General features: G+C 38.7%; 1 protein-coding gene across 4 annotated transcripts in view; it reads left to right on the top strand.

Moving 5' to 3' along the window:
- Positions 1-22,331: 22,331 nt before the first annotated feature.
- The window catches only part of Focad (focadhesin), a 279,220-nt gene continuing 275,740 nt past the window's right edge, over positions 22,332-25,811 (top strand). For 3 of the 4 annotated variants that reach the window (XM_005388739.1, XM_005388740.1, XM_013516350.1), the window contains exons 1-2: positions 22,332-22,421; positions 25,077-25,151. In XM_005388739.1, the coding sequence (XP_005388796.1) occupies positions 22,365-22,421; positions 25,077-25,151 (132 nt within the window). In that variant the 5' untranslated portion in view covers positions 22,332-22,364. Of the gene's footprint in view, positions 22,422-25,076; positions 25,152-25,811 lie in introns of those variants that run through there. The other variant, XM_005388741.2, reaches the window with a different exon arrangement.

The raw sequence follows: 25,811 nt of genomic DNA on the forward strand, positions 1-25,811 counted from the left end.
GCTGGGATTACAGGATGCGCCACCACATCCTACTTTTAACTTTTCTTCAAGGAATTTAAGAATATTGTACAGAAGCTATAGAAAAGGCCAAATACAATGAGATAAATATTATAATTAGATGTACACATAGAGTGCAAGAAGGGGTGTAGAAGTAAACTGTGAGGTCTGAGGGGACTCCCAGAAAGCTTTTTGGAAGGATTTTTGTCTGAACTAAATTTTGAAAATGAGCAGGATGTAGTTGGTAAGGATAGAGGGTAAGGCATTACAGTCACAGGCATTACAGTCCTCCTCCTGGCCGTCCGCCTTCTCCTCCTCCTCCTCCTTCAGTCTTGGGGACTGAACCCAGGACCTTTGCACTGAACTGTATCCCCAGCCCTTTCTATTTTTATGTTGTTGAGACAGTTTCACTAAGTTTCCCAGGCTGGATTTGAACCTGTGTAAGCCTCCCTCAGTGCTGGGATTACAGGCGTGTGTCAGTGCACCCAGTTAGAATATGGACTTCTAATGTGTTGAGGGGGAATAGAGAAATGAGGCTTAATAGGTTAAAAAAAAGGACCAAATACTGAAGGACCTTTTCCTCCATACTGTTAAAGATTTTCACTTTATCCTGGAGGCTGTGGTGACCCATAGGTAAGAGATTTGAAGTAGAAGAATGTCAAAGGTCACTGTCAAGGGGCAGTGGGAAGAATGAGTTGTAGTGGAAAAGGCAGAAAAGCCCATTAGGGAGCTGTTTGTGGAGGCAATATAATGTTAGAACTCCCAGAACACAGTGTGTGTGAGAGAAGAGGATGGGTATGATGGGGTATGATGGGGTGGTCACGGGGTGTCCAGTTGGATGTGGGGGATGAGGAAGAGGTTAGTGCTGTTGAGTGGGCAGAAGGCAGCTTTGGTCTGCAGTTTGGAGGATTCTAGGCTAAAGGTAGAGGTTAGGATGCCACTGGCATATACATAGTTAAAGCACTGTGAGAGTGGATGTGATACCTGAGAAACAGTTTATGGAATACGAAAGAATGAAACAGAAGAGAAACCCTGGGAAGCTCTTCCGTACAGGGAAGATGATCCAAAAACAATGACTTGAGGAGGAAAGGCCTACCCACACAGAAGCTGTAGAAGATCAGGAAGGAATTTGAGGAGGGCTGGGCAGCTGTAAAATATCACAGAGTGGGGAAGAGCGCTCACAAGAGATTTGGGGGCTGGGCATGCTGGTGCACATGTATAATCCCAGCATGGGGAGGTTGAGGCAGGAGGATTGCTGCGAGTTCTAGGCTAACCTGGGCTACAAAGTGAGTTCAAGGCCAGCCTAAACTGCATAGTAAGACCCTGTCTCAAAAAGACACACATACCACATTTGGGAAGGGCTAGCCAGATAGGCCCAGATCATTACTTTGTAATACTAATAATTCGTTGAACTGTATAATTTTCTGCAGAAAAATTCAGTAGAACCAGAGACTGAATAGTTGGATTGATGTGCTGTTTGGATTTGGTGCTCTACATATGGTAGGAATATAAAGGTGTTAAAAACATTGCCAAGAGGGTGGTACAAGTGATGGGATGTGAAGTTTAGACTGGATAGAAGTGGGAAGGAAGCCAGGAGGAGATGAAAGATTGAGAGAAATAATTGGATCAAGGGATGAAAAGTAAATATCTAATGTACATAGAGAACTGAAAGGATAGAAATACTCTGAGGTCACAGTAGAATACAGATGGTCCCTGACTTACGATGTTTCACCTTAGGATTTTTAAACTATATTACAGTGGGAAAGCAGTATGCATTCAGAAGAAATTTAAGCTTGATTGTTTTCCCCCAGACTAGTGATATGTACAGTGTGGTACTCTCTCAAAAGGCTGGGCAGCGGCAGTGATCCACAGCTCCTAGTCATGACTAATAACCACAGTGTACTGTGAGAGATTTAGTATGTTAGGTGTATTGTATAGGTTTTCAACTTAATTTGGGTTTTCAGTGAGTTACAGTGATACAACCCCATTGAAGGTGAGGAGCATCTGTATTGAAATTTAAGATTTTTGGGTGCTGACGGGGTATTGGGTTTGGCCATGCATGTGGGTGTCTGAGTGGAGGTATTCAGAAACAGTGAGGCTAGTGTATGGAACGATCACTCACGTCTGTATGGATCCCAGATGGCCGTGGTGCTTAGGATGGAGAGAGGGAATGTGATCTTGGTGTCTGAGGTTTTAGACTGCCTGTGGTAGTGGTCTAAGTGCATGAGAGATGGAGACGCCCCCACAGGTAAAGGATGTGGAAACAGTCTCTGGTCTTGCAGTTTGGAAGGATGATTGGTCTCTGATGTACTCCACCAACGGACACAAGTTTAGTTTTCATTCGGCCTAGGAGGGTAGAGAGAACATCTAATGATGAGAGGCTGAGGATATAAGCAGCTTGCTGGCTGGTATCAGAGCCCAGAGTTTGAGAGAAAGGGATGACTAATGGAGAGGAAGGCAGGTTAAAAAGAGGTTAGATTTGGGTTAAAGGTGACAGGGCTTTTCTGAAGCGTGTGACTAACTTTGAAGCAGTTTGGATTTCAAGTTTTGATTAAACTTTTTTTACTCAATATTTGCTCATCAAATCATGGTTTCTGTTTTATTAGGAGAGCTGTCATAGCAGTTTTTAAATTAAGAAATAACCTTTTTTTTTTTCTAAAAATCTTTTTGAGACAGGGTCTCACTGTGCAGTTCAGGCTGGCCTTGAGCTCATTTTGTAGCCCAGGCTGGTCTCAAACTCACAATGATCCTCCTGCCTCAGCCTTCTGAGTGCTGGGATTACAGGCGTGCGCCACCACGCCCAGCTACATGAAATAACATTTATGTTTCCAGTGAATATTTGTGTTTGTCAGAGAGGAGTTTTTTTGCTTTTCTGTACCTCTTCTTGACCTTTGAACTTGCAAAGTACTTTGGCAGATACTTTTTACCACATGTAATGACTCTTTTATTGATTGGTAGGATGCTTGGAAGGTTGAGTATTTTTATGTCAATAGTGGAGCTCAGTGGTGTAGACAATTCCTTGAGTATGATTGACAGTTCCTGTGGGTGGGAAGGTGGGGATACCTGCATTTACCTCTGTTCCCCTAATTTGGAATCCTAGAGTCTTGCTGAACACTCTGTCTCTCCTCCTGGCCTTTCTTCCCCCGCCTCAGTCCTCTCTCCATCCTCTCCCCTCCCCTCCCCTCCCCTCTTTTCTTCTCTCTTTCTTTTCCCTTTCTTTTTTCCTTCCTCTTCCTTCTTTCCCTTTCCCTTTTTGTCTTTTTTTTTTTTTTTTGTCTTTTTGAGACAGGGTCTTGCTATGCAGTTCAGGCTGGCCTTGAGCTCACTTTGTAGCCCAGACCAGCCTCCCAGATCCTCCTCCTTCAGCCTCCCAGAGAGCTGGGATTACAGGCGTGGGCCACCACACCTGGCCATAGTTTGTAATCTGTCCTCTGTCTCTTAGTTGACCTATCAGTGATTTTTTTTCAAAGTTTTCACTATGTTCTGGGCACATTTCTTCACTTCAAAGATAACAGTTCAAAGGTAATAATTCCTGGTTTTCCTCCTACTTGTACTCCTTTCTAGACTCCTTTTCTCATTCTTTCCTGTCTTCCTGGCCTCTTACTCCTGGAGTGCTGTAGGCCTGAATCCTAAGACCTTAAGCTACTTAGTCATTAGTCTTTAAATGCTAGCTTCAAGTACTAGTAACGTCATATTAGTTCCCAAATTTCTATTTTCAGCTTGCATGTCTTCCCTTGAACTCCAGACTTCATATATCCAATCTAAGCATTTTTACTAAGCATTTATCTTTGAGTGTCTAGTAAATATATCAAATTCTACTTCTGGGCTCCTCCCTATACCTGCTTCCCCATAGTCATCTGGAATTGGAGTACTTCTGACTACCACGCCAGTCTAACACCCCACTGTGGATGTTGGTTATGGTGAACCTTTTAGAGCTTCAGCGATACAGACAGCCTGCTGCTGCACACTGCTTCGCCACCACTGCTTTGTGTCTTGAGTGTTGCAGTAGCTTCTGTATCAATTATACATTGCTACCTGACCTTAACATTTAGTGGCTTGAAGCAACAATTTCTTATTAATTTATGATTCTGTGTTTGACAGTTGGGTTAGGCTTGGGGCAAGGAATACCATTTCTCTGCTAATCTTGACTGTGCTCACCCAGGTAGTGACAGGGATGAGTTGGTGTGGAGGCCTTGGCTGGGATGGCTTGTTTCTGCTCCATGCGGTTCTGTGTGCTGTCATCCTGTGTTTCTGCACGTTGTCTGATGGAAGCAGGAGAGTAAGAGGAGAGGCTGCATGATGTTTCTGAGGGCTGAACCCAGAGTCCTCCAACCTCACTTCCCCTGCTGATGGTCAGAGCCCATCACGGTGTCAGTCCAGGTGTGAGGACTGGTACACCCCCCTTTTTTTTGTGGGGGGGGAGGCAGGGTCTCACTATGCAGTTCAGGCTGGCTTTGAACTCACTGTGTAGCCCCAGTTGGCCTCAGACTTGTGGCAATCCTCTTGCTTCAGCCTCCTGAGTGCTGGAATTACTACTTTTTTTTCTTTTTTAATGAGGGAAGCAATAAAGTCCGTTTGCAAAGGGGTTTGAGGACAGGGATTGAGAAGCACTTGAAACTTTTTGCAATCTCCTATAGCTTTTTCCCCTTCTTTTCTTTCCTTTCCTCTCTTCTTCCCTTCTTCCCTCCTACCCTTTCTCCTTCCCTGCTTCCTTCCTTCCTTCCTTCCCTCTTTCTTTCCAGTAGTGGTAGTAGTTTAACCCAGGGCATGCATGCTAGGTAAAACACTCTCTCACTGAGCATCATCTGCAGCCAGCTCCAGCTTTCTAACTGATGTCTTCTGTCCTTGACCCCTTCAGTACTGGCAGCACAACAGCCACACTGATTTTTAAATTTATTTTATTTTATTTTATTCAGTACTGGGGATCAAACACAGGGATGCTGTACCACTGAGGTACATCCCCAGTCCTTTATATTGTTTATTTTGAGACAAGGTCTTACTAAATTGCCCATGCTGTTACGAAATTATGATCCTCCTCCCTCAGCCTTCTTTGTAGCTGGAATTACAGGCATGCACCACTGTACCTGCCACAGCGGTATTTTAAAAATATATTAAAAATGAATGAATCTATTTTCTCTTTTGCCTGAAACCTTCCAATGGCTTCCCATCTCCCCGCCTCGCCTGACAGTCTTTGCAGTGGCCTGAAGTGGCTTGCCATGGTCTGATGTGTTTGTAGCTTCTCCAACATCATTTCCAACTGCTGTAACCTTGGCGTTGCTCATGCTCATGAAACATGCTTTTCCTATGGGTTCTCCTTTCCTATGGTCCTCTTTATGCTTAGAATCCTCTTTTCTGAGACTATGAGCTATTCTTTCATCGTTTTTTAGGTCTTTGCTTGAGCGTTACTTCAGTAAGCCTTTCCATGTCCATCTTTTAAAATTTGGAACCCTCTTCTATTTGTTCGTTAGTTTTTTTGTTTTGTTTTTGGTACCGGGAATTAGAACTCAGGACCTTGTGCTTGCCAGGCAGGTGCTGTGTCGCTGAGCTATATCCCCAGACCTGGAACCCTTTTCTAATATCTCTCCCCCTGCCCTGGTTTACTTTTATACATAGCACATATATTGAAAGATGATGTATAATTTACTATTTGTTTGTTCTTGCCTTCCCTCCACTAGTATTATAATCTAGAAGAGCAGGGATTTTTGTCCGTATGTGTAGTGCTTCTTACAGTGTCTGGCACAAGGTACACATCTAATACTTGTTTATAAATTCTTTTTTTTTTTTTTTTTGGTACTGGGAATCGAACTTAGGACCTTGCACTTGCCAGGCAGGTGCTTGAGCCAGTGAGCTGTGTCCCTGGCCCTGATACTTGTTTAATGAATGAATGAAAGGTAGGTTTTTGGCATCACAGCCTTTAATAAACCTTGCTTTATCTCTTTCTTGCCTAATGGAAAAGCCTCTTGAGTAGATTTTGGGCTATTATCTGAGGCCATTTCTGACCTCCTCCTCACTTTCGTGATTTTCCTTGTTTTTAGAGGTCTGCTAGACAGTGTTCTTCTGTACTCAGTCTTTCTAATCTTTGCAGGAGATTTATCATAGTCTCTACTCAACTTCATGAAACACCTGCTCTTGATACTTAATAACAACCTCTTCCTTTTGAATTGTAAATAGTAATATTTTTGTTTAAGGCAAAGCTGGAAACTGGGAATGTGTCTCAGTTGTCGAGGGCTTACGTAGGATGTGCAAGACCCTGGGTTTGATCCCCAGCCCTGCAAGAAACAAAACAAAAGCAAAGCTGAAACAATATGTGAAAGGAGTAGTCTAAGGCAGAACATTTTCAAACCCTTTAACTGTTGAACTATCCCCTCAGTCTTATTGAGAACTTCAGATATGAGTATATTAAAATACTAATTTATAGACTGATCATAAGGCTATGAGTATAACATTTGAAATTAATGATTATGAATAAAAATGTAATCTCTTTAAGTGTTTCATTTTGGTTTTGTTGCATGCCATCAGGGAAATCTATCACACAGTAGGAGTTGTGAATGGTAATAATTTTTGTAATAGTTTACATTGCAGTCTTACAGTTTCAAGTTACTTACCTTTTAGTTTTCAGTATTCTTAGAACAACATCTTACTGTGGAAAATTTCAAACACATACATAAATGAACTTAGTTTCAACAAAGTTTTTGCTAATCTTATCCTATCATTTTTTTCTCTTCTATTTAAGAAATAATTACTTTATAAGGAATTTTCCTTTGAGACTAATTACTATATCATTATCAAACTTCACAAAATTAACAGTAATTCCTTACTATTATCTGATAGTCCGTATTTCTAAATTTTCAGCTGTGCCAGTTGTCGTATTATACTTGTTTTTGAAATTGTAATTTAAATAAAGTTCTCAAAGCATATGTAGCTATTACATGTTTCCAGTTGCTTGTTTTGTTCAGTTCCCTTCCCCCTTCTTTTTCCTATGTCATTGCTTTGTTGGAAAAACAGTCATTTGCTCTGTAAAAGATAACAAGTTCTGATCTATAAATTTGCCATTAACAATAGATTGGTGTAGACCCATGCTGGATTCCACAGGCAAGAGTATTCTTACAGGGTTCTATCACCTCCTGAGAAGACCATGTCTGGGTTGCTTTTAGTGATGCTAAGATGAATCAGTGGGTTCAAGGGGCATCATCTTGATCCTTCCAATATAACATTTTCTTTTATCCTTTAACCTCATAGTTTTAGCTACAGTTGCTGATTCATTATATATTAACATGGGGACTTCATGTCTTTACCAATTTTTAAAAGAAGTAAATACTTGTGAATTTTCTGTTTTCTTCACATTTGTTTTTCAGCACAACTAGTTTTTCCTCCGTTCTTCCCGTCCTACACTTATACACATACACAGTGCTTGCAGAATGTATTGAACATTTGACATAAAGCTTGGAAGGAAGAGATGAAGTGGAATGTACGGTGGGAAAGTGGGGAAGTAAGGATTATCTACTCACCTACTGAAATTTATCTGTATTTTCTCTCTCTCCTTCCCTGTCTTCCCAAGGGAAGGAGAGGAAACTTCCATTTTCAGTTGGTAGTATTTTTAAGCTCTCTGGGAAGCTAGAGCTTACAGGGCCAGTGTGGGTTTATAGGAATTGGAAAGTAGGTGGACTAGTGGGCTAGGGTTGATATTGATAGCAACATTGGAACTAGGTGGTTTTTTTTGTTTGTTTTTTTTAAGGCAGGGTCTCGCTTTGCAGTTCAGGCTGGCCTTGAGCTCACTTTGTAGCCCAGGCTGGTCTCGAACTCGCAAAGATCCTCCTGCCTCAGCCTCCCATGTGCTGGGATTATAGGTGTGCGCCACCACGCCAGGTTGGAACTAGGTGTTTAATTCAGTATGAATCCAGGCTGCAGCTAAGCATACAAATTTTAACATTTCTTGTGTGTAGTCATAAATGACCCTAAGGAGAATTGAGAAGTAGATGAAGCTGGTACCCTCTGTACTTGGCATCTTTTTGCGAGGTAGCCAGGCATGAACAAAAAGTAAGTTTTGTCCAATCCTCATAGCCCAAGGATTTAGAAGACTGATGCACTGCTACCTTAGTTTACAAACAGATGAAGGACTCCTGTAAAAACAAATAAATGTCTTTTGCATCTCAGTATATGACTACTTTTTTTTTTTTTTTTTTGTTATCTGAACCAAGAACCTTGGAATCATCCTCTACTTACATTTCCACCTCTAGTCATTCAGAACCCTTGTCAAAATATATCTGAAGTACATATTTTAGAACTGAAGCTTTGTACTCTTGGACCAAATGAAGACCTCATATATAAAATGGTTGCTGTAGTGTAAGTCTTTTTATTTGTTTCTTTGACTATGGGATCTTATCTATGTGGTTCAGGCTGGCCTTGAACTTGCAGCAGTCCTCCTGCCTCTGCCTCTTAAGTGCTGGGATTATAGATTTGCACCACTATACCCTGCGTTTGACTATACAGTAGTTTAATAACAGTATGTTTAATGCTGGGATTTTAGAGAGTAGATCTCAAGTGTTCTCAGCCCGCACGTAAAATGGTAACTATGAGCTGATGGGTATGTTAATTACATTGATTCCAGTTATTATTTCACGTTTTGTACATACATCAGAACAATCACATTTATGTTATATATATGATCAGTAAATATGTGTAATAATGTTTTGTTAACCAAACTTCAGTACATCTAGAAAAATATATAAAAAACAAAAGCATGTATATGTGTATACAGTAACCTGGATTACTGCGGTAATCTCTTCACTGCTTTCCCTTTTCTCTTCCTTACTCTTTTTTTATAACTTAGTGAGACAGTGGCTCAAGCTAAAAAGTGAAAAAGGGGACTGGCAATGTTGGGTCAGTGTTCAGTGATACATGCGCCATCTCCCTGTGACAGAGGCTGCAGCGCTGGCCCCTGTCACTCGGGAACACCCAGAGGTGCGCGGCGGAGCCCTGCAGGCTCCTGCTCTACTCTGGGGCGCTCTTCCCGCTCTGCCACCATCGTTGCTCTTAGTGTTTCTTTCTTCTATTTGAATGCTCATTGCTTCCTTCAGGTGCCTGTCTAAATGCCAGCATATATCAGAAAGTTTCCAACAGAGGACAAAGCAAAGACTTCCTTGAAATTTACCCATCAGTGACCAAAATTCTTACTTTCTAAATATTATGTTGTATGTGTTCGAACATTAATATATAAAAGAAATAGAATATTTGAACTGTAATTTAAATAACTAAAAATACATATCCTCCAGACTGCAGCTAATGTATTTGATTAGAATGAGAGTGGAGGAAGTTGAGCCCACTGAAGGAATGCTTAATTTTTTTCAGGGACAGATGGACTAATTTTTTTTTTTTTTTTTGGTTATTTTAAGACCGGGTCTCGCTTTGCAGGCTGGCCTTGAGCTCACTTTGTAGCCCAGGCTGGTCTCAAACTCGCAACAATCGTCCTGCCTCAGCCTCCCTAGTGCTAGGATTACAGGTATGCACCACTACGCCTGGCTAGATGGATTAATCTTGCAAACAATTTAGAATCAAAGGTAATTCCTGTAACTTGCTTGTTTGGGACTCTTCAGGACCATTATAGCTTCTAATAAGTCAAAGGTATGACTTTCTCATTGAATAGTTCTTAATAAGTGGTAATTGGATCAAGAGAGACTTTTTTTTTATCTTGGTGCTGTGATGGAACTGCATCTTCCAATAGAGTTAAAAAACCATGTTTTCACGTGAGTAAATATGATCACTAATTTTTCATGTAGACAAAAATTCATCTTTTGTTTTTATTTAAAGAGAAATTAATAATTCCCTTTTAATTAAAAAGTAATATATGCCTATCGTAGAGAAAATTAAATATTGCAAATGTAAGGGAGAATGTTAATAGGATGTAATCACCTATTAGTTTATTATTCAAAAATAACCTTGCTAATATTTTTGTATTCTGAGTACTTTAAAAAATTCTGCCTGTCCTTTTGAGCAGTTTCTTTCCCTTTCACAGTATCTATTGTACCTTTCAGATGTTATTTACTCTTTCAGTTTTTTACCCTAGGGAGACAATACAATGTTTACACATGCAGGTCTGATTTATTGAAAGGAACAGTTAATGCCTAATTGTTCCATCAATTTTGCACGCCTGTATCTGCTAATCTGAACAACTATTTTGAAGATAGTAATATGCAATATAACAACCATTGTTAATTTCCTATCATCTTGTTTTGAAATTTTGTATCGTTTTTGTCTTTTTAAAATTCTCTTTAAAATTAAAAAATTCTGTACGTGTGCACCTATATACATGTACATGTATACATATATACATATTATGGTTCTGTTCATGATTGTGTATGACAATTTCCTTGCAGTTTTTTACTCTATCATAAACATTTTACATTATTAACACTTTATAAATACCATTTAACATTACAGATTAGTGTATTATCTACATATCCTTAGTTTACCTTTTAGGTCAATCAGTGACTACTTTGCACAAAGCATACTTACTTTTTAGCCTTTTGTACTCTTGCTTCACTTTTGAAATGGGAGGTATGTAGAAACTGAAGAATGTGTGCTACAGCTGAGAACAGCCAGACCTTTGGTCAGATGCTCAGTGGGTGGTCTTCAGAAAGCCCACTCCCTTAGAGTGGTTTATTTAGTTTTGGAGGTGAGAACCTTCTGCTGTGCTGAGGACCTGGGGAAACTCTTGTGGCCCCACAAACCACAGTAGCTGTGCCTTATTTTGGTGGCTTTATTCCTAAACTGATCTGACCTTTGAGGACCTAAATGTAAGTTAGGAGGTAAGCCAGGTTAGGAGCAATTTCAGATACTGTTTGAACTTGGGCTGAGAGGCAGAGGTAATCTTTGAGGAGGAAATGAAACTCGGTGAGCTGGGCTTCACTGGGAGTTGCTGGCCTGTGAAGTGGCTGGGCCTGTTCATCTAGTCAGTCGTTTACTGTCAACAGTGTTGAGAAGCTCTGTTAAGCCTGTATATGTGAAAATGGTTTGCAGGGTTTTAAAAATTTATGAAATTAAAAAGAAACTCTCACGAGGAGCTACATATTACTTTATGACTTTCCTTGTTTAAAAAGAATTTTTAGGGCTAGGGATGTAGCTCAGTGGTAGAGTGCATGCTTAGTGTCCACGAGGCCCTAGTATCAAACAAACAAAAGTAAAAAACCAAGAAACGAAACCCAAGCAACCTTAAATGTATCTGAAATACAGTCTACATGCTGTACTCTGATCAGTTGTTCGTCATTATCATCATTTCATTCCAGATCCCCTTCTAATTAATTCTTGAATAGACTGTTAATATGAAATGATATACTGATGATCTACCCAGGATGGTTGGGAAGGTTAGTTAATATCAGATTATTAAGCAATCCTACAAATGAGAATGGACATGAGTAATGCTAGCTGAATAATAGGTTAGTAAATATTGCTTCTTTGGATAATTATTTAAAATGTCCCTAATCCCAATGGGAAATACATAGAGGTGAAACTGTGAGTTTTAAAAGGGATGGAGTACATAAATACATAGTAGATTAAGGGCATAGCTGTGATAAATAACACCTTACAACTGTAGCATTCATGTAAAGGTTCGGTTGTATTCAAATAACAAAGATCCATTTTTTTGTCTGTATTAGATTCAACTGGAAACTGAACAGAATTTTATGAGCTTTTGCATGTGTCTTTTGAATATTTTTAAAAAATGTACCAAAATGAGAAATGATTTAATAAACTCACCAGTGTGGATTCTACGAATTTGGGGTTTGGATTTGACAGAAGTTCAGCTTTGTGCACAGCTACCTACACAAAATGTACCTGCTCAGTTAAAAAAGAAGTGGGAATGAGGGGTGTGTCTAGGATGAACTATTTTCCAACGCTAAAAATGTTGGTAACTGAATTCAAGTTACTGTATTAGTTTGGAAATAAAGTTGTTTAAAACTTTATTTTTCTGCTCTGGTTTTTATTAATTTATTTTGGTATTTTTATGAGTTAGAGGAAAAGTTATAATTCTGTATTTCTCACTTTCTGTTTTGAACAGTTGAGGTGAAAACAGCGCAGAACCTCCGGTCTAACATTTTTTTTGAGTCTGTCATACATTAGGTACTGTTCCAAGCATAGTAACTCTATAAACATTTATTATATCCTGGGCCCTGCAGTGGGTGAACAACACACAGCAACTCAAGAGACTCAAAAGTGCAGGGTACTAGTGCAGTGGCCTTCGGTAGAGGAGCCCTTCCCACTTGAGCTATGTCACCGCTGGCATATGAGCAGGTGCAGCTGCTACACCGATGAACACTAGTTCCTTCAGAATCAGAGTTCTTCCATGTCCTGAGGGGAGATTATAGCCCTCTCAGAGTTGGAAGCTACTGTTTTTAGATACTTATTTTTTCCTAAACATTCAACTGTTCTTCCAAACTCCGTGTTCCTACATGTGACCTCATCCGTGCACATAGTTCTCTATCTCTGTTCTCTAGCCCATTGAGAGAATCAAAGCATTCTCTCAGCTTCCAAAGTACTGGGGTTATAGGCATGCACCACTACACCTGGCTTGATATTTTGGTAACTTTATTAAGATTATAAAACAGGTCTGATGCAGTGTTATGTACCTGTATTTCCAATTACTTTGGAAGCTAAAATACTAGCAGGGGCAAAATAATGAGACTTACTGGATTTTACGGTGCTGGAGTTGCCTTCTAGAGGTGATTTCTAGGTTCTTTCTGTACTGAGCAAAGAAATGGTCAAGAGCAGCACAACAGGTAGCAAGGTTTAATGTTATTAAAGGTAAGAAAAGAAACATATCCTGCTGAGTGAGTTTGGGCCAAATAAAAGGAAAAAGGTACACTACAGGGTGAGAGTGGACCACTGTGGAGAGAGAGCACAGCAGCCGAGAGCTCAGTGGCAGGTGTCCTTTTATATATCTCACTTCTCAGGCTGAAGTCAGGTCTGGGCCATCCTATCAAAAACTTGCTCAAGCTTACCTGGGAGGATTTGAAGACATTACTCTCTGTTGGGGTCCACATACAGGGCTTTGGGACCTGTTCTTTCATGTGTCCTGGGACACATCAGTAGGGCATGCCTACTTCCCCAGCTAGTCTGCCATGCCCTAGTCTCCTGCCTCTGGAATTTGTCTCAAAAAGAATAGAAAAAGTTTTTTGATGACAAATTGGGGAATGGTAATGAGAAACCCACGATTCACATTTTCCAGGCTTTTTAATGTACATATGTCCTTGAGAGACAGACTACTTAAGTTGGAATTTCAGCTCTGCCCTACTTAATTTGTAACTTTGGGAAAGTTATTTAAGTTTACTATCCTCCATTTCTTTGTAAAATGAGTACCTATCTCAGGTTATTGTGGGTTAAGTGGGTTAATCCAGATAAAGTGCTTTGTATGGCCCCTAGTTAAGTACCACATACATATATTTTCTTTTTAGGAAAACTTTTTATTATGGACATATTCGAGCATATATAGAAATAGAATAGTGTTGTGAACTTCATTGTACCCATTCATCATTATCATTTAGGTATTCTTGTTTTATCTATTATTCTCTGTTTTTTTTCCTAGAGTATTTTGATAGGAAATCCCACATGCCATATCATTCCTCCTGTAAATACTTCATTTTGTACCATACAGATATTTGCTAAGACTTCAGTAAATCATTTTAGAGAACCTGTGCACAAAACCTGCTATTTTTGAGGGGAGGAAATATGCATAAAATACCCAAACATACATTGTGTAATGTTTTACTAAATTTTAGCTAACTGAATGGTATTGAAGTTGGGTGCAGTGGCACATATCTCCAGCCTCAGCTGTTTGAGAAGCTGAGTTGGGAAGGTCTTTTGAGCTCAGGAACCTGGGCAGCATAGTGAGACACTGTCTAAAATAAGGTAAGATAAAATAGAAAAGATAAACTAAATAGTGTTTGAATTGTTAATATGGAGGTTATTCTCCTGGACAACAATCAGTTCTAACTTGGAATTTCCTGCCTTTGATCTTATTTGAGACTCTCAAAATCTGTAAGTACCATGTGATATTAATGGAGAAGGAACTGAATTGTAAAGGCAGGAATTTGATTATAATTTGATGTATTTTTAGTAAATTACAACCAGTGAGATCATGAGAATTCATAGTCACCTAAATTTGCTTAGTGCTTGAATTATAGATCTTAAAATTCCTGGGACATGATATAGTGATGTGGAGCATGCTGGTCATGCCTCATGTCAGTGATGGTTCAGTGGAAAGAACGTTGAATTGGTAGTCATAAAACTTCCCTTTTCATCTGAACTCTGCTATGATGATTTTCCTTTTTGGCAAGTTGCTTTAACCTTTCTGACATTGTTTCTATATTTCTTCAGTGAAAAAAAATTATAAATGGGACATGTTGTCAGGTTCATTATATTATATGTTAAGGCAGTACTGGCTACTGCAACATGGAGACCCCAAAATGCAGTGATTCAAGCAGGAAAGAAGTTTCTTTTTCATGGGGTGGTTGTAGTTGGAGGTGTGTAACTCTGAGCTACTCTGTCATTAGTGATCTAGGTTCCTTCTGTCTTTTATCTTTGACAGTGTCTTAGAGACATTGTCTTGTTGTGCATAATGTAGTCAGAGTTGTTGCCCAAACCTGGCTGTGCTTGGGAAGACAGAAGCAGGCCTCAGTTCAGAAATGGCACACCACTTCTGCCCACACTTTGTGGGAAACTCACCCACACGGTCATACCTAGCTACATGCATGGCTGGGTACATGATGAAGCCCATTGGGTTGCAGTTTTGTTAATGCAGAGGAAGGAAATAGTTGCTGGAGGATGGCTAGCAGTCTCTTTCGTGTCATCTTTTGAAATTATTAAGATGAAAGTATTATCTATGTTTAATTTAAATATGATTTAGTGTAAATATGATGTAGTGGTCTTTTAGAGAACATAATGATTAAAACTTACTTTTGGGGAGAACTTGCTATTTTTGTTAACATTTTTCATTGAAATTTCTCTATGATCTTTCCCTTTTTATGATTACATAGTTTAGAGGTTCTAAGTGTCTTGTCCTGTTAATTTGGAAATGTAGATGGCAGTTAGATTTTTTGTTTGTTTTTTGCTCTCAGTATTGGGGGTTAACCTCAGGGCCTTTACCCTGAGCTATATCCCCAGCCCTTTTTATTCAGAGTCTGGCTAAGTTGCCCAGGCTGGTTTTGACGAGTGATCCACCTGCCTCAGCCTCCCAGATAGCTAGGTTTATAGCCATGCACCACCACACCCAGTGAGATTTGGAAGCAAGAGATGAAACTAAACTTGAGTTTCTAGTAGGTGTCAGGATTTAATATTGGATATGAAATGATTAGGTGCTACATCTTAGGCAGGGTGTATAGAAATATTTGGGAACAAGATACTGAAGGGAGGAAGCTGAACAGACAGAAGAATAAGGAAGATAGCAATATTGGTAGGCAGAAGATAGGTATTGGGAACTGTCGTCAGATTTTTTCCTCCTGTTTTTGAGGGGCAGGACCAGTCAACTAGAAGTCTAGAATATGCCCTTGCATCATAGTCTTAATAACTTTATAAAATTGGCTGAAATTTATTATTATTACAATTTTTTTTCCTTTTGTGGTGCTGGAGATTGAACCCAGGGTCTCACATGTAGCAAGCAAGGACTCTGTCACTGAACTGCATCCCAAGTGCAGTTTAAAGTCATAGATGGTATACATCAGCTTTCTGTAAGCCATCCAAACAAAAGGAAAAAAAAATGTCAAAATATAATAGTTTCCCGTTGTATAGAATTTTGCTTTCTGTGATTTCAACTGTGGTCTGCAAATATTAAATGGAAGATTTCAGAAGTAGACAGTCTGTAAGTTTTAAATTGCATGCCATTCTAAGCAGCGTGGTGAGCGCTCATGCATCCTACTGTGTCCTGGTTGAGACATGAATCACCCCTTTGTCCAGCATAGCCACCCTAATACTCTACGCACTGTTAGTCACAGGCTGTGAGTCTCAGTTATCAGAACTGCAGCATCACAGCTCCTGTGTGCAGGGTTCAGTGCTGTCTGGTTTTCAGCATCTGCAGGGCAGCTTGGAATGTATCCCCTGAAGATAAGGGGAACTGTGGTTTGTGTTTAAAATCATCAGGTCGATGGTTTCCATAGCTTAATTTGTAGGAGGAAGAAACTTAAGTGTCATAATTGATAACTGCAGTAGTCACTAAAATGTTTCAAAGAAAATAAATCCTAGCTTTTATGTCTGTAAAACCGTCTGATTAATGTGAAGGAAGTATACATTTTATCAGCCTGCTAATGGCATGGCTTATGTAGAATGTACCCTGTGTAGCCCTACCTTCCATGCAGATTGCTGCCCTGTAGTTCTTGTATGGAAATTTGGTAGTCAACAGTGCTCAAAGTCACATGTCTTTTTCTGTGATCCTCGGACCCCCTCTCCATTGCCCCCATCCTCCATCCTCTATCTACACCATATAATCAGTTTTGATTACTCCCTCTGCTGGGTTTCCATAGCACTTGTACACATAATTAGATTTTCTTTTTTTTTAGATTTTCTTTTGTTTTTCAGATTGTGCCTTTCGTTTGACATTTCACATACTTTTGTGATATATGCTGTATGGTTTCTTATTCTAGGGAAACTGAGAGGAAAGTTGAAAACCCAATGTGTTTTATCTATGTGCTTTTTTTTTTGTCTTTTTGAGACAGGGTCTCACTATGCAGTTCAGGCTGGCCCTGAGCTCACCTTGTAGCCCAGGCTGGTTTCCAACTCGCAAGGATCCTCCTGCCTCAGCCTCCCAAGTGCTGGAATTACAGGCGTGTGCCACCACGCCCAGCCTTGTGCTGCTCTTTTATTATTTCTGGAGTGCAATTCACAGATTTATTTCCTTGGAAATATGCTTACGGGGCCGAAACACCCTGGCAAAGAATATGATAATTGCTTATATTAAGTGTAATGCTTTAATTCATGGAAGTTTAAAGACCATTAAAATTATCTTTATGATTTAGATATAGATGGACAAAAATGACGTAATGACAGGTTGGAGATAAATCTTTTAAAGTTAAACACTTCTTTTTATTATGTGATTTGTGGATCAAAATGGCATGGTAAAAACTAATATAAAAATTGTTTTTCTGTAATGTATAAAATGCCAAAAGGAAGTTGGGATTAAGAATAAAGCAGGGCACAGGCTGCACTGCTAATATTAAAGCAAGCATGTATACTTTTAAAAAAACTCCCCTAGAGAATATGCTGTTTGTATACGTTGAAAGGCCTTGAAATATAAGTCTCCTTCCTGTGAAAGACACTTGCAATTTGTAGCCCAAAGATAGTAAGTGAAGGGTGATATCAAATCATATTGCAGCTTTGGAAGTGGTTTTGAGAATGCTTAATGGCCGTTTGTTAGGAAAGATAAAGTTACTATAGATTTTTAAGGTGTATTCTCTACAGTGTAATCCTAAAAGTAGGGCTGTCTTTTGTAAGTATAGGCACTTGATTTCTGTACTCGTTAGCTTTAATAAAAACGTCTCCTGAAGACAAGGTCATCTTTTTGGATGGTTCAGCTCTGTCTGCTAAAATAAGCTGTTGGCGAAATGGGAATTCCAGCATCCTGTGCCTGACTCAGAGAGTGCAGCCCACATTTTCTTCTGTAGTTCTGCCACTGCTGCATTCAAATAAGTCTATTCTGTGATACATCCATAATCACCTGCTTCTCTTCATTGCTCTAGTCTATCTTATACTGAGTCACACTAAGTCAATAGAAAACTTTACCTGGATCCTATTACTTGAATTACACATTACATTATACTCATGGCTTTATCTAGGTTTGTTTTTAAAAAAGTAAATACTTCTTTTTGCTTATTTTACTGAGAATATTGCCTGTTATTTCATTCTTTATGCCTCATATAGATCCCAATGTGACACATTTTCTGATGTGAAAGAAAACATTTGTTTTCTTTGATAAAGGGTAGTTTTCTATCTTTTAAATAATAAAATATATAGAATTTACATGTTTACTGTGGCTTCCTAGAAGTACAGCCAAATTTAGATATTAATTGTAGCAATTGTGTCTGGCAATTTTACAAATTAATTAAGAGTAATCATTATGTAAACCAGGAGGTAGCAAACTATGGCCCACCTGAGGCCTGTTCTTATAAAAAGATCTCATCAGAACATAACCATGGTAATTTGTGTGTTTTTAGTTGCTTTTGTGCTATAATGGCATATTCAAGTAGTTGTTTTCAGGCCTTTTATAGAAAAAGATTTCCAATCCTAAAGAAGTAGTCACATGGTGGTGTAAGTCAGTAATACAAAACAAGGTCATTCCCATTAAATATGGCTAGTTGGCAGAGGCTAAACAGAGACGTGATATGGAAGGAATATAATCTTTATTTATTTATTTATTTTTTCCGGTACTGGGAATCGAACTCACAGCCTCGCGCTTGCCAGGCAGGCGCTGTGCCACTGAGCTAAATCCCCAGCCCCAGAATATAATCTTTAATTAGTGGAAACAAATAGGGAAGGACATTCTACATGGGAGCAAAATCCATAAATAAAATTCCATAAGAAGGAACAGATTTTGAGCTTGTGGGCCATTTTAAAGAGTATTTTAGCTAGATTGAAGTTGCAGGCATGAAAATGAAGTCGCCTGGATGGCCTTTATTAGAGGACTTGAAAGCCAGGCATCAGAATTTGTATTTAATCTGATAGGCAATTGAAAACCCACTATGAATTCCTCACCAGGAAATGATGTGATGGAAATAGCATTTCAGGACAGTTATCCTGACAACCGTTATTGATGAACTAAGCATGCAGAGTCCCACGATGAAACAGCTACTGGAATAACTTGGCATGAAGAGTGAACGTGACGTGTCTAGAGCAGGAGGGACAAGTGGTACTGAGATGTCAGAAAGCATGCAATGGGCTTTGTGCCTGACTGGACTTAGAGAATGGTGGCAAAGTAAGTTGTACAAAGAAAACCGGGAAGGAAATGAAGTGAATTGGGAAGAATTTTTAAAAATGACATGTTGTCTTTGACATCCCCAGTCTGGAGGTTTAAAACCCCAGGTGAGAAAGCGTGGAAGTGTTGGAGATGGACTGGATGGAAGCCAATAGCTCAGGGAGAATAGTTGCAAAGGAAAGACAGTGCCAGCAGAAAGGCTGGGTGACTTCAGCATGGGAATGGGAACCTGAGGAGCAGAGGGACAGTTGAAAAGGGGGAGTGGGCAGAGCAGTGCTTCTTGGGTAGTAGGGAAGCGTTTCCTGGTGTGTAACTTATGAAAGGCTGGTTGTGTAGATGATTAACAGGTATTTCTATAATTGTATGAACAGATAAATTTGGTGAACTTTAGGTTATTAAACTATTTGAGAGGACCAAGAGCAGAAATTCTACTTCAGACTTGAATAGACTTCCTTCTCAACTTCTTTAACAGTATTCACCATTATTTTTATTTCAAACTAAGATCTTTTTCTCCAACTTTAGATTCACATATATGACTTTCTACCTCACACCTCTACTTGCCTATCACGTATCTAAAACCAAACTGGAATTTGTAGTCTTCCACACAAAACATGTTTCCTCATCTCAGTTGATGGCAAATGGATTCTTTCATTGTAGTAAAAAAAAAAAAAAAAACACAACAAAAATTGTGTAGGATATTTTCATAGGTATTATGGTAGGAAATTTATATTATAGGTATTATGGTAGGAAATTTTTTGATATATGCAGACATTTTAATATATAAACTGCCCAAAGGAATTGGGATGAATAAAATTGGTCAAATTAAAAACCTTGGAGTCATCCTTGAGTCCTTTCTTCTGTAGTATCATGGAATCCATGTTGTCTCTTCCTTGAAGTAGCCAGAATCTGACCACTTCTTGCCTCAACTGATTCTATTAAATTTTACCCCTTATTTCTTCAGTAACTTCCCATTTCACTTAGGGCAACTGCACCAGCCCCTCCACTGTCCTCCAAGCCTTTTGTGGTCTGACGTCTCATGGTGTCTCGGCCTCATTTACCATCCTGCTCCTTCACACTGCTCTATGCCCGTCTCCTTATTCTCCCCAAGATAGGTCTGAAGCACTTTCTTAGATGGAGGCTTTTGTGCTGCCTGTTTCCTGTCCTGTGACCTTCCTTCCTCAGATACCTGTTGTGTTAGTTAGGATAACTCGCGTCCTTTCCCCCTTTTGTTCTTTGAATGCCATCCTCTCCAGGAGAGACTGATCCTGACTTAGCTGCTTAAGGTAGAAAGTGTGCCCTTCCCCGTTTCTTATGCAGCACTACTGTGTTTTTCTTTTTTCTTAGCACTTGTCACTTTCTAATACATTGCATTTTTTGTTTTTGGTAACTTGTTTTTTCATTTATTTTGACATTGCATTTTATATACAGTATTTTTAATTTGTTGCCTCTTCCCACTAGACTATTCTCCATAAATACAAACATTTGTGTCTGTTTGATTAACTGACATAGTCCCAGCATCTAGAAACAGTGCCTAGGTACAAAATAGATGTCTAATAAATGTTTGTTAGATGAATGTAAAACTTGTAAGATGTGAACATATGTCCTCACAGAATCCCACTACCATTTCCCGTTTACAAAATCTCTTTTTCCTGGGTTTCCCCAGTAGACACTTTGGGAAAGTCTGTTGTGGAAATTCTGTGTGTTATGGAATTCAAAGGAAAAGAAAATTCCAAGAAAATTGTGATTAGCACAATTTGCAAGTTGAAGAAATGCTGACTCAGTTAAGCTACCAAGTAGGTGTGGATAGGGAAATGGTTTTCGATTTCGAACAAGGTATTTCTGTGCTCTGGCATGTTAAATTCAAAGAAGTAAAGTTGGACATAGATCTTGAAGAAAAAAGCCAGGAGATTAGCTTTAGATGAAAGGGAGAAAAGTAGGTAGGAAAGAAGTTAGAAGATGCTGCAGGTTCAACACAAGGTGCTTCTGTTTTTGAGATCAAGAGAGCTTGATTTTGTCCTTTGTTACTTTTATAAGGTAGCCTAGAATATTAGTCAGTTTGTGTTACAGTAATGAAGATTGACACTGAGTAGCTTTATAAAGAGGTTTATTTAGCTCACAGTTTGGGAAGATCAAGGACCTGCATCTGGTGATGGTCTTGCTAGCAGAGTTCTGAGGTAGCACAGGGTGTTCATTGTACGGTAAGAGCCAGGGAACATGCATGTGTGTGTCTTTTGATCTTTTTCCTTCTTACAAATCACTGTTATTCTATCATGAGGGCTGTGTTCTGGTGACCTTATTATGTAATCCTAATCACCCCTAAAAACCCCATCTCTAAGTACTATATAGCAATTGAGTTTCCTCTCAATGAATATCTTGCAGTGGGGATTAAATTTCAACATATGAACCCTTGGAGATTCACTCACACCATATCCTAACCATAATGTTTAGTATATTATATTGACATAAACTTTATTTTTTATTTTTGTTGTTAAAAATAGATGATCTACAGTACCCTATTTTTTAGAGTAGTGTACTTTGGTTGATTCAGAACTGCATGTATATTGGATAAGTTGGGTTCCATAGGAAATACTTTCAGTAGTTCTAGGACTTCACTTTTTTGGAGGAGGCATAACCACCCTCCTCCTGTGTGTGTGTGTGTGTGTGTGTGTGTGTGTGTGTGTGTGTGTTTCTTTTTGAGACAGGGTCTCGCTATGCAGTTCATACTGGTCTTGAGCTTACTTTGGAGCCTAGGCTGGTGTTGAACTCATAACAATCCTCCTGCCTCAGCCTCCCAAATGCTGGGATTACAGGTGTGGGCCACCACACCCGGTCTGTATGTTTTGGGAGCCCACTGTGAATGAGAGGTGTGATATAAATATTAAAAATTGGTGCTGATTACTTGCTGTTTTTTTAGGAGGCAAGCCGTCTCTTTTGATGTATGAGTTTCTAGGTCATTTCTGTAGTTAACTTGTCATTACTTGTCATTAGCAGCTGGATTAGTGCTTAAATGGCAGTTTGACCAAAGTAAGGCATACTTCCATGACAATTTGACTTTCCCTTATAAGTTGGGACCCATCAAAGGGTTAAATTTAGCTGAACTGTGTTGTTGGATTTTTTGATATCTTTACAAATAATATGGTATGAATTAAACTGTTTCTGGATTGATTCTCATGGGAAAAACCAGGGACCATTGGGCATTTTAGCTGATTGCATGACATTTAAATTCTAAAGTGGTTAACAATGAAGATTGTGCCACAGAGCCCTATGTTTTATTTCCATTGCTGTCTTTGGGATGAATTACATTCATATTACTTGAGGAATAATTGGTTTGCATTCCTCTAATTCAAACCAACTGTAGGACTAACATTCTTTTGTTTTGGTTACAGAAGCTGCATACCTACATGTAAGAGAAGCAAAAATGTCAGATGATATCAGAAAAAGGTTTGATTTTCCAAATTCCCTTATTCAATCACAGGTAAGTTCATTTATTTGTTTTTGCTTCATGGTAACAAATGAATCTTTTTGGTGGGTGGTTAATTTGAGTTCTTTTTTAATGTTAGTTTTTATTCTTCTACATACTTGAATAGAGACTATTTTACCAAATAATTTTTATATTAGTTATTTTGAAAAAATATAGTTAAAGTAGAGAAACAAATACTTGAAATTGATCAATCTAAGCTTCTGTTTATATCATACTTTTCTTCCTAGAGATACTAAAACCTGGTTAACTAGCAGGCTGCTGAATGTTTTTTTTCGTGTAATTAATTATTGGGAACAGTAGATGGTTATACATCCGCAGAGTTTGAGCAATTAATATTTAAAAAGATATATTCTATCGCTGTACAACTATTAAGAATAATAGATTTTTATAACAATGCTTCAATAATTAAAATTTTCTACATTAAAAAATTTGATCTATCTGTGAAATAGAAAATTCTGGCAATTATTTTAGAGAGTGTTTCACTAAGACAAATAGTTAAAGAGGGTTTTCTGGTTAGCCATTGTCTAATGGCTAATTAGAAGTGTTCTGGTTAATCAAGGTATCATGCTGGCTTATTATCTTTTCCTGTGAGAATAAAGCTAAGAAGCCAGCAGAAGCCAGCTGAAGACTGAATGATGAACAGCATCTTGGATACCTGCAACAGTTCACTTCGGAGATGGTTGCTGTGGGAATTGACTTAGCTGGGCAGTGGGGAACCCTTCCATGAGGAGTAGAACACTCCTTATGCAAGATTCCCTTCTGCCTGGCTGGGTTGGAGTCATAGTCTTCCCTGTGCAGCACAGGTCTCTACTGTGAAAAACAAGATGACGGCTTGGAAGACCCTGTCCACAATTTTTATGCTTCCGTGCCTGGAGTCTATTCTTTGGCACATCAAGAATGACTATATGTATTACTGTTAAATTAAGTGAAAACTGTGTATGTTTTGTTAAATGTAGAATGTCTTTAAATTCTGTTATGGAAAATTTAAGTGCTAATGTAGGCTGATTTATCCTCATGTTTTATATTTTCAAGTGAATTCAAGCTAGTATCTCTGATTTGTTAGAAGAATAACTGAAAATTAAATAAAAGAAACAACCTGGTGCTAAGAAGAGGACATATAACATTAAATTTATTTTCTTTTAGTCTTTTTTTCTAAATATGAAGTATAGCTTTTTTTTGGTTCCTGTTGCTTTTTATATTTGTTTTATTAGGCTCTTGTGATTGCCACTTATTCTCTGTGAATCATGTACTACTATTTAATGTTCTTTTGTAACAACTGCTCATTGTTACCACCATAGTTCATTGATTCACACACCTCTTTTTTTGTTTTTTTACATTTTAACATGTTTGCCATTGGATTAGTGATTGATCGCAGCAGTTGAGATACTTGGTCTTGCCTACACACTGATGAACTGGTTGTGGCTTCCTAAATGGCTCTATAACAGCTCTTTCATTAATCACAATCAAAATTTCAAATGATTAAAAACATTATATGTGATAGATATTAATAAAATGATATCAATGAAATGTTAAATGTCAATGAAATATGGTATGTTTGGGGAAGCAAGAACACAAACTATTTACTGGTCCTCAGTTCTTTTACTTACCCTTTTGCTAGAAGATAAGAGATAGTAAATTGAACTCATCTTAATACTTATGTAAATGAGTGACTTGTTTGTAAAACCAAGACCTTCAAGCTTTGAAGTCTCAAATCCATCCCAGTGTGTGCACACTCTTGGGGAGCAGGTGTTGTGTTTTTACTTGAGCTTCTCTGGAGACTTTGCAAGACTAACAGTGATTTTCATCTGTATTGCACATGGCCCCAAATGCAGGACGGAGAGTTGCTGCATTGGTGTTTTCTGCAACTACGGATTGAATAACTGGTTATTACCATCCATTGGCTCCCAGACTCAGTGCTGGGTAGGGCTGAAGACTTAGGGGTATGAAGCTGAAGTGCTCATAATATTTATGTCCTTTTGTAATCAGTACTCCCAGAAGACTCTGGAATTTAATTTTGGGCTCTTTGACTTTAAGCAGATACAGGAAAAGTTTAGATGTTCATGATATTGAAAGCTTATTAAAGGGCTGAAAATGACAAGAAATTAAAAAAACAGGGCCTAACGAAGGGAGAATGGCAGTGGTGGTGAAGAGATCTGTTGGATTAGCATATGTGGGCCATAGCCATTAAATGGGGATGACTTTTCTTTGTCTTTAATAAAGGCATGTTGAAATGTGATGGATTTCATTTAGATGCAAAGATGATTTTAAAAATTGAGTTTTCTCATTTGTTTCATGTTTTAATACATAAAGCAGTCTCAAATTATCTTTTAATACTGAATGACAGCAATTTGAACTCAAAACCTTGCAATTTTTGTAACATCTAAGAACTATAGTTTGCTTATTGGTAATGTGGGATAATAATGCCTATCTGAAGAGATGGTCTGAACAGTAAATGTTGGGCACATGGAGTGCCTAATTTAGTGTCTTATACAGAGTGCCCATTTAATGTAGGAATTTCATTTATTTTCAGCCGATTGCTTGGCATATCCCTACTCATATTAAGGAGTATTAATGTTAGTTACTCTCGCATGCACTATTTGGAAAGAATGTCTCAAGGGAATGTGCTCATTAATTTTGTTTGTTTTTCAGGCTGCGGGTCATCTTATTGCTGCCGTCCTAAAAGAAAATAGTTTTTCAGGAAAGATCCACCAATCCACAAACCAGGTCAGTGTTTAGTTTTGTGCTTGTATTCTATTCAGATATTGCTCTAGCTGATCACATATGCAATTGCCTTGTTTGTCTTGTTGTTTGGGTCACCATAGATTTTTTTTTTGGCCTTTTTTTTTTTTGGTTTTTTGGTTTTTCTCCGGTACCGGGAACCGAACTCACGACCTTGCGCTTGCCAGGCAAGTGCTTTGCCGCTGAGCTATATCCCCAGCCCCTTTTTTGGCCTTTTTGAGACAGGGTCTCATAATGCAGTTCAGGCTGGCTTTTAACTCGCTTTGTAGCCCAGGCTGGCCTCGAGCTTGCCGCAGTCTGTTTCCTGCTTCACCCTCCTGAGTGCTGGAATTACAGGCGTGTGCCACCACGTCCTGCAGGTCTCCATAGATTTTGGACTGAGAAAACTTTATTGCTTTTTATCTGTTCATTTGTTTTCCCTTTTTTTTTTTCTGTTTGCATCTTTTAGTTTATCCTGGGGGTTGAACCCTAGGTAAGTACTCTATCACTGAACTAAAACCCTAGCTCTTTAACATTCTTTTAACACTTAAAATTGTTCCAGCAGAGCCAAAAGAAAACCCACAAACTTGGAAAAAATTTTAGCTGATTGTCCCTCAGACAAAGGGCTTCTATCTAGAACATATAAAGAATTAAAAAATTTCAGCC

The sequence above is a fragment of the Chinchilla lanigera genome, unplaced genomic scaffold (genome assembly GCF_000276665.1).
Source record: "Chinchilla lanigera isolate Chin_1 unplaced genomic scaffold, ChiLan1.0 scaffold00033, whole genome shotgun sequence".
In the NCBI taxonomy this organism is placed as follows: Eukaryota; Metazoa; Chordata; class Mammalia; order Rodentia; family Chinchillidae; genus Chinchilla; species Chinchilla lanigera.